The 9,705-nt window shown below is 51.7% G+C and overlaps 1 protein-coding gene across 7 annotated transcripts in view; it reads right to left on the bottom strand.

The window, feature by feature from the left end:
* LOC122389353 (zinc finger protein 316-like) overlaps window positions 1-7,814 on the bottom strand; it is a 38,855-nt gene extending 31,041 nt beyond the window's left edge. For 6 of the 7 annotated variants that reach the window (XM_043381283.1, XM_043381280.1, XM_043381284.1 and 3 more), the window contains exons 1-2: window positions 7,664-7,798; window positions 144-373 (exon numbers count right to left, since the gene is read on the bottom strand). In XM_043381283.1, coding sequence (XP_043237218.1) covers window positions 144-373; window positions 7,664-7,676 — 243 coding nt within the window. In that variant the 5' untranslated portion in view covers window positions 7,677-7,798. Of the gene's footprint in view, window positions 1-143; window positions 374-7,663 lie in introns of all 7 variants that reach the window. The other variant, XM_043381278.1, reaches the window with a different exon arrangement.
* Between the last annotated feature and the right edge of the window lie 1,891 nt (window positions 7,815-9,705).

The following is a 9,705-nucleotide window of genomic DNA, read 5'->3' on the forward strand; positions in this document are numbered from 1 at the left end:
TTAAACATTAGATGCTCTTCAACCACAAAAATGAAAATTGGAACACATTTTGCGCTGCCATTCCCTTTTATCAACCTTGCAGTAAAAACAAAAAACAAAAACAAAAACAATGAGAGGTGATCACCATGCATTTATAAACTTACCCTTGGTGAAGTGACTTCAATCTTTATCTCCTCCTTCACAACTGGCCGAAAGTCGCTCTCAGAGCCACTGTCTATGGGAGTGGAATCACTTTCCCTCTGGGAGTGCCTCAGACTCTGTGAAGGACCCCATTCCTCGTCGCTGTCAGGAGAGCCCTTCCGAGACCACTTTGGTCCTTCTGGTGACGTTGATGCAGCCCGCATGAGCGGCAGTAATTCAGACACTGGTGGATCTGGAATGGGGTCCAACGTTGATTGTCAGTTCACATTGAGTTGACTAGATAAAAGCACAAAAGGGAGAAGTTATGTAGCAAGAAAATGCAAAGTTGCAGAGTTATCACCACCAATAATTGAATAATTCCTTATGTAATTGATGATCCATAAAATATCTCTGAATAATACCACTGGCATGGTTTGGTTTGTCAACAAGAATACCTACACGACGTAAATAATGTAGGTGCTCATTACGAGCGAGCGAGCGCAGCGAGCGAAGCGAAGTCTTTTCAATATAGGTAACGGAAAAATCTCAGTATGAGCGGCCCGGCCCGGCCCGGCCTGTAACGCTTCTGAGAGGCTTATATCTCAGCAACCGCTGGACCGAATGGCCTGCGGTCTTTTTTTGCTGGGTAGCCCCATCCCTTCTACCCCGTAATTGACTACTTTTGATACATACATTGACTGATACATTTTGATACATTGACTACTTCTGCTAAACTGCACATTTGCTTCGAAATTTTCCGACCCCACCGTCGCCGTATTCCCCAACGTTCCTTCTTGTGTTGACCACCGTCTGTCGGAATTCAATGTGTCGGAGGAGGCTGTGCGTGGTTTACTCCGGGAGCTCTCCGTCAGCAAGGCGTGTGGTCCTGACGGATTGAGCGCCCGCATTCTCCGTGAGTGTGCAAATGAATTGGCCGCCCCTCTGTGTAAACTTTTACGCATATCCCTTTCATCCGGTATCTTTCCTGAAAAGTGGTCTGAAGCCAACATAGTTCCCATTTTCAAAAAAGGATCGCGGAACGATCCAGCTAACTACCGTTCTGTATCGCTTCTTCCCCTATGTGCAAAGGTCTTTGAAAAGATTGTAAGCGAGCAACTCTTCCAACATGTCCAGCCTCACCTTTCTCCGTTCCAACACGGATTCGTCCCAAACCGGTCATGCGCCACGAACCTCGCGTCCTTCCTGTCGCACGGATGGGCGGCCATCTCAAACAAATCCCAGCTGGATACCGCGTACACAGATTTTAGCAGCGCATTTCAGAGTGTCAATCATTGTTTGCTACTGCATAAGCTCGAAAGGATGTACGGCGTTGACGGCAACGCTCTGCAGTGGTTGAGGTCCTACTTGGAGAGGCGCAAACAACGCGTTGTGTTGAACGGGAAAGTGTCCGAGTGGGTTCCGGTTGTGTCTGGAACACCGGAAGGGGGTCACATCTCTCCGTTGCTGTTCTCTCTCTATGTGAATGACCTGCCAACTGTTATTTCCGCCAGCTGTTTGCTGTTTGCTGACGATCTGAAGTTGTTTCACGAGGTTAGGTCCGATGATGATGTTCAGACGCTCCAGCGACACGCTGGGACTTGAACGCAGTGACACGCTGGGCGGCCGACTGGAAATTGAAGCTAAATGCAGCTCCAAATGCAAGTCATTTAAAATCACACTTAAACGTAGCCCCATTGACTCGACATATTCGATCAATGGCACTATTTTGGAAAATGTCACATCGATCCGAAATTTAGGCATCATTCTTGATCAAAAGCTAGATTTCGCCGATCACGTGCATTCAGTGGTCACACGGGCTAATAGAGCGCTCGGGCTCCTCATTCGAACGTTCCAGTCGGCTTCCCCCAAGTGTAAGCTGGACAGGCAGGCCGTGTTGGCGGCTTATTACGCCAATGTTCGATCTGTGGTCGAGTACTGTTCAGTGATATGGGGCGGAGTGGCCAAATCTCATCTCGTTCGTGTGGAGAGGGTGCAACACAAGTTTTTGATGTGGCTGGCTTGTCGCACCACGAAATTCGTCGCTCAAGTACTCGGACCTATTGTCATCATTTCGTGTGCCACACTTAGGAGCACGACGCGCAAAGTGTGATGTTCTGTTTTTATGCAAGGTGTTTAAAGGCTTCATCTCATCATCATATTTAATTGGGTCTTTTAAGCTCCATATATCCGCGAGGCCAACCAGAAACACACCATTCATTGATGTGCCGTTCGCCAGGGTGAACACCATATCAGGAGGGCTTATTGTGCGCATTCCTCGCTGCGTCAATCAGTTTCTTGAGTTCTCGCCTAGGTCAGATATTTTCTTTGACTCGATCGGGCGGCTCAAGCGAGAGGCATCGGCGTATGCGTCAACACTGGCGTGCGTTATGTGACAGTCGGCCTCTGTCGGATGCAAAGAAGTGGTTTGTGTGTGTGTGGGGGGGGGGGGGTATTTATGCATGTTGATGCATGCGTGTGCGTATGACTTCACCTGTCATTGGGCGTAAGCCTGTTGGTGATTTATGAAAATACAAGAATACAAGAATACATCTCAGTGACCGCCGTGGCACGTGCCACGTGAAAAGTCAAGGGTGTTCAAGCATTTTGCAAAAGCAATGATTTTGAGAGGCCCATATCTCAGCAGCAGCTTGAGCGATTGTCTTGCGGTCATTTTTATAGGGTAGCTGCATCCCTTCTACCAAAGGTCGGATACTTTTCATCTATGTGAGTGACCCCCACTGCACGTGCAAAATACAACAATAAGAGGTGCCAAATTTGTTCCCATTTCAGTAACTCGGTAATTACTGGGGCGATTTCGCTGAAACTTGGCATACAGGTAGGCACCCACCAGGCAATGCATTCCCAATGTGTTGCGGTTAGGGTGCTACTGCACATGCGCACGTGCAGGGGGCGTTTCCAGATCTCGAGAGCGGCTGGACCGATGGCGATCAAATTTGGTACACGGTTAGGGACCGGTTAGTAGGGTGCCGTGCAAGTCAGTCGGGACCCATTTTGCACGTGCGCACGTGCAGGGTGTCGCTTCCAGATCTCGAGAACGGCTGGGCCGATTGCGCTCAAATTTGGCACATCGCTAGAGACCGGTTAGTAGGGTGCCGTGCACAAGTCAGTTGGAGGTACCTCCTCGCAATTTCGCACGTGCAAGGCCCACCCTCTCGCTCGCTCCGTTAGTCGCCCCAAAAGGCGTTATACTGGTTCTAAAAGATCTCATAGCGAGCAATCCATTGTTTTCCCCGCGTCTTTTTAGCTTTCTTACTTGCTGAGATTAACCGGTGTAGCAAAGTATAAAAATCCTGTGCATAAAAATCCCCCGCCAGAGGGGCCCCTGCCCATCAAGGGTCGCCTACCAGAGGGGCCTCCTGAATCCTGTCCAGAAAGGGCCTCCTGTGCAGAGGGAGCCTCGGGGGTCTCCTGCCCACGAAGGATCTGCTGTCAGAGGGGGCCTCTCGATTCCTGCCCAGGTAGGGCCTCCTGGGAGAAGGTACCTCACATCCAGGAGGGGCCTCCTGCTCATCAAGGGTCGTCTACCAGAGGCCTCCCCCACATGGCGTAACCCCCCCCCCCTAAGGTTTTTCGCGAATAACTCGCGTAAAAAGCGGCCGATCGCGACGAAACTTTCAGTACCCTCGCATGGATCAATTTCACACCTACCCTGAAAATTTCATGACCCTGACCCAAATGACCTTTGACCTGTGACCTCTTTTCCGAGACCATGTTTGGCCAGAATCGCGATTCGGCGTATGTCGGCTCGCATTAGCCGCGCGTTTGCTAGCTTTTCGTGGTTTCCAACGTTCAAACATGTGATTTGATGTTGCTCCCATGCATTAGGGTGGATGTCAAGGTCACCTGAAGATCAGGTCAGGTAATTGACCTTTGGTGACCTCGGGTGACCTCGGTTCACTTTTTCGAGTTTTACATGTTTCTAGGCCAGTTTTTTTTAGCTGAATTCGAATTTAGCAACCATTTGAACATTAACGAAGTAGTTTTGGTGCCTTCGTAACATGTTACGAAGCTGTCAGAGGTGGTTGACACGTATTACGAATACCCGTCACAACCCCTACCGGTTGACCTGACCTGACCTGACCCGACCTGGTCTAAATGCTTAAAGACATCAACTCTGATCAAAACTAACACGATATTCGTGATCAGCACCCCGGAAAACCACATAGCAGCCACACTTTACGACTTTATAACAGGTCCCGATGTTCCCGGTTTTCGGGTCATTGACCTGACCTGGAAGGTCACCCGATGACCTAGGACCTTAAAATTGGGTATCATCGGCTTCGTCTCGTGACGGGCAGCACGCTCGTTTTTTCCGCGAAGCTCTAGCTCGATCAGGGGCCAAACGCGAGGGGGGTCGTACCAACCCCCCCCCCCCCCTTGTGCCGTCGAAGGACGCAAAATGGCCTGTGCCGGCGAGGGTTAAGGTGTGGAATACGTGGCCCAAATCACTTGCTGTCTGTTACTCCCAGCCATTTGGGCTACAGAGGTCAACAAAGGTAACGACCCCAAATTTGCGCAGCAGACTGTGGCCCACCCAGTGGAGGTAGAGGACTGAAACTGGCACCGATCGACTCGCCAGAACCTGATACTAGTTTTACTTCCCACAATCGACTTTACCTCTAAAGGTAAAGAAAAGTTTTTACTTAGGATCATTCTCGCTTCCAGGTTCAGAAAATATTTTCACAGCAGTTCTTGAGCAGGAGGAATTTTTATGGGAAGCATATCATTCTAACATCAACCTATTTTGAAGCCAACCCTCTTATCCAGATAGGGTCTCCTGCCCAGAGACGGTGTCCTGTAGATGAAACGTCCCATTTACATGTAGAGGGCCTCCTGCCAATGAGGCCCCCTGGCTCATCCCAAGATAGAGCCTCTGTGCAGAGGGAGTCTCCCATTTAGAAGGGGCTTCCAGTCCTGTGTATTAACGATCTCTTGCCGAAGGGGGCCTCCTGGCTCCTACCCGCATAGAATCTCTCGTGCAGAGGTAGCCTCCCACCAAGAAAGGGTCCTGTACAGAGGAAGCCTCGGGGTATCCTGCCCATAAAGGAGCTCCTGCCAAATGGGGCCTCCCACCTCCTGCCCAGATAGGGCCCTCTGTGCAAAAGGGAGCGTCCCATCCAGAAGGGGCCTCCTAAGCATTAAAGGTACTCTGCCAGAGGGGACTCCTGCCCATCAAGGGTCGCCTACCAGAGGGGGCCTCCTGAATCCTGTCCAGAAAGGGCCTCCTGTGCAGAGGGAGCCTCAGGGCCTCTTGCCCATACAGGATCTCCTGCCAGAGGGGGCCTCGTGATTCCTGCCCAGGTAGGGCCTCCTGTGAGAAGGTACCTCACATCCAGAAGGGGCCTCCTGCTCAACAAGGGTCGCCTACCAGAGGCCTCCTGGCCTCTGCCCAGATAGTGCTTCTTGTGCAGAATTAAAGTAGTCAGGCAGGAAAGTCAAGTAAAAGTAAGTACCCGAAGCGGTGCCCAGGGGCCTCCTGAAAATGCCGGAGCGGGGGGGGGGAGCCCAAGGCCCCCTTCGGTGCGCCACTGTTCGCAAAACACCCGCGTAAAAAGCGGCCGATCGCGAAGAAACGACCTTTCAATGTCAAATTATGGTTCATTTGAAGGGTCTCGACAAGTGAAACACGATGCTGGCAAAAGTAAAATCGTGGCTCTTTTGAGTCATGTTATTGCTGAAAAACACTTCGTAAAAACGTTTTTTTTTAGTTTTTGCCCTCTGGAAGCCAACTGACCTCCAGTTGATCTGAGGTCAAGTCTGAGGACATGTTGGCAAAAGAGCATTAAAAGAGCGCTATCAAATGCGCTTTTCCGCGGCGCTGCAGCTCTATCGGTTCCCGAGTTAGCCGTTGGCGGTTTCCAAAATGTTGAATTGGCCAACATTTTACCTTTGGTGACCTCTGGTGATCTGACCTTTGACCTGACCCAAAAATTACTGCAGTGTTTTCGTCCTTATTTTGGATGTTCTTTTGACTGCCATTTACCGCGCGTCGCTATGTGGCCCAGGAGCCAAGTTAGAAGGGAGGTGTTCAGGCACCCCCGGCCCAGCGCGGAAGTCTGGGAGCACCGGCCCGGCACTGGCTAATTTAGCAACCATTTGAACATTAAAAAAGTAGTTTTGGTGCCTTTGTAACAGTTACGAAGCTGTCAGAGGCTATCGACACCTACCTATCACGAATACCCTAACCAAGCAGGACCCCTACTGATTGACCTGACCTGTCCCGACCTGGCCTAAATGCAAGGCAACATCTGTGATCAAAACTAACATGATATCCATGATCAGAGTGCTGTTCACGGGCACCTGCGGTGACTGCGGTAGCTGCGGTAGATCGCAGGCTGTAAGTCCCGCCCACTTGTGTATACGTCATCACGCGTTCGTCTGCGGCGGCTGTGTCAATTTTGCGCCCAAGTAACACGAATGCGCAACTGCCGCGCCACTTTGTATGACAAATGGTTCCTGCGGCCGCTGCGGTCGGATCGTTTCGACCGCAGGAGACGCAGGCGACCGCAGCCGACCGCAGCCGTATGACGTCACACCACCCGCCCCATCCCCACTTTCTGTGACGTCATTACCCGGCTGACCGCCGAGCCGCAGCTACCGCAGCTACCGCAGGTGCCCGTGAACAGCACTCAGCATCCCGAAAACCAAATAGCAGCCACACTACAATGTCCCAACAGGTCTCAATTTTCCCAACTTCTAGGTCATTGACCTGACCTCAGAGATCAACATTTGACCTATGACCTTAAAACTGGGTACCGTACTTCAGGAACGTAGCCAAGGGGGGGCGGAGGGGGCGCCCGCCCCTCCCTTGAGGTTTTCAGGAGGCCCCCGAAAGGATTCAGGCCAACGTGGGCCTTCGGCTCACATTGGCCTGAATCTTTTCGGCCTGAATCCAACGCACGTTGGATTCAGGCGTGCTAAGACATTCTCATCATGAATCTGCCAGGCATTTGATGCGCATTTGATTCAAGTAGTGCGCAAATCTGTTTTTGTATGGGTCCGTACACAAATCTGCTATATTTGGGTACGATGACGTCACATGCGTACCCATTTTTAGCAGGTCCGTACCCATTTTTGGCAGATTTCTGTTAAAAATAGCAGACTGCTAAAAATGGCAGATTTTACCACAGTTTCCCCGACTGAGTTGGGGTGCTACTGCACGTGCGCACGTGCAGGGGGAGCTTCCAGATCTCAACATCAAGAATGGCTGGGCCGACTGCGCTCAAATTTGGTACACGGTTGGGGACCGGTGTCATGCAAGTCAGTTTGGACCCCATTTGCACGTGCGCACGTGCAGAATGCCACTTCAAGATCTCAGGAACGGCTGGGCCCATTTCGTTCAAATTTGGCACACCGCTAGCTACCTACCAGTTAGAAGGGTGCTTTGCACAGGCCCGTTGGAAGTCAAAGTACCCTCTCGTCCTTCCGCACGTGCAGGGCTCACCATCTCGCTCGCTCGTTCTTCGCCCAGAAGGCGTTTTACTGGTTGTAATGCCCACAGTACTACCATGCTGCTTCTTACCATGCTGATCCATCTCAAACTCCAACTCAAGATCTCTCGTTTTCTGCGTGAGTTGAGTTTTATATAGCCTCTATATCCTTCAGTTGAGAGTCCAACCGCGCATCACAACACAACACGCGTGCTGAACCACGTGCTACTGCATCAAAACTGCGTCATGAATGTCGAAATCCAAGGCTCAAGGTCATCGAAATCTACACGACCATCAAATAAGTAGCAGATTGATATTCGCAGCAAGATTCGCAGATATCCAGCTAAGAAATTGATATTCGGACGTGGACAAGCATTATCTATAAGAATCTTGCATCAATCATCACCAGACTTTGATGATGGCGCCGACGGTCTGTGTATTCGTTTTGTTAAAAAGTGCCTGATCTCACTGTACCACCCTCTTCGATCTCCCATCACAAATGACTAGATGAAATGGAGAGAAGTGGTCGAAGGAAACTAACAATTCTGTACACAAACATTGACCAATACTTAAACAAGAGGGAGGACCTGGCCATGTTCATTTCAAACAACGAGCCTGATCTGATACTTTTGTGTGAGGTCATCCCAAAAGCCCAGAGCCATCCAATGCACCCTGCAACTATGGCCCTTCCAAACTATACCATGTTCCTGAACTTTGACCCTGTCAAGGATAAACTGGGACAGGGGGGGCGCACGAAGCATCTGCATATTTGTCAGTGCAAAGTGGCAGGCTACAGAGGTGTCTTTCCCAGCCTGCTCTTTACTCTTATGAAGAACAGCTGTGGGTCAAGCTACCTTTGCTAGGTGCTGACCAGCTGCTCATAGGATGTCTGTACAGAAGCCCATCCAGTGACGGGAACACCTCAACTGACAACCTAATATCTCTGCTGAAAACTGTTGTTTCCCAAAAGTTCTCCCACATAGTGATTGCGGGTGATGTGAATATGCCCCAGATCGACTGGAACGATCACTTCTCCCCAGGGGTGTCGATTTTTCAAAATGGTTGGGGGTGCTCAACCCCTGCACCGGGTGAAAGATTGCAGCTTTGCCATGGGGCACAACCGTGCAAGGCATGGTTGGGTATCACCATAAGGTACTGATAATCACGGGATTTCCCCCCCCCCCCATCAGGTTCAGGGGCCCATCGGGTTATTCGGGCCTGAGGGGCCCTGCGGCGCCAATTGGCCGCTGAGAGTCCACGTTGGCTATATTTAGACTCAGAAGGGCCCCACAGGGCTCGTAAGAACACCTCATGGGCCCACAAGTACCAACATTAAGATCTCCATAAGGGCCCCAAGCCAGCCTCTGAGGGCCACTTGCCGGCCTCTGGGGGTCTTAACCGGCCTATAGGGAGCCAGCTCTAGGAGCTGCACACCCGCCTATGCCCCACACCCATTTCTCTGAGGGCCCATATAACGGCGACTGTAAGGGCCCTCACCGGCGTCCCTGAGGGCCCCACACCCCTAACTCTGAGGCCCTACACCAATGCCTTTAAAAACCCTACATGGGCGGTTCTGAGGGCCATTGTCAGTTACCAGCGACCCTGACGGCTCACACAGGTGACTCGGAGGGTCCCAGCGGCGTCTGAGCGCACCAGGCCAGTCTCCGAGTGAACCCCACAAGGCTCCTGAAGGCACCGGTGACCTCTTGATATCTTTTTGTCGGCCTATGAAGGGTCCGTTCCGTAACAGCAGTTCTGAGGGCCCCACGCGCGCCTGTGATGGCCCTAAACCAGTGTCTCTGAGAGCCCCCACAACGGCGCCTGTGAGGGCCGTCACCGGCGACTGCGAAGCCCCCACACCGGCGCCTCCAGTCCGAGGGCCCCACATTGCCATATCTGAGGGCCCCACACTAGTGCCTCTTAAGGCCCTATATCGGCGGCTCTGAGGGCCCAGCATCGTAGCTTCTGAAGGCCCCACTAGTGCGCATGTGACGGCCACCCTGCCACCGGTGACATTTGAAGGCCCCACACCGGCGACTCTGAGGGCCCCATCGGCGTCTGAGTCCGTTCCGGTCTCTAAAGACGACCCCGCAGGGTTTCTGAAGGTACCACCGGCCTCTGATGGCCCTTTGCC

This window comes from Amphibalanus amphitrite, unplaced genomic scaffold (assembly GCF_019059575.1).
Source record: "Amphibalanus amphitrite isolate SeventyFive unplaced genomic scaffold, NRLGWU_Aamphi_draft 000355F_arrow, whole genome shotgun sequence".
NCBI classification, from domain to species: domain Eukaryota; kingdom Metazoa; phylum Arthropoda; class Thecostraca; order Balanomorpha; family Balanidae; genus Amphibalanus; species Amphibalanus amphitrite.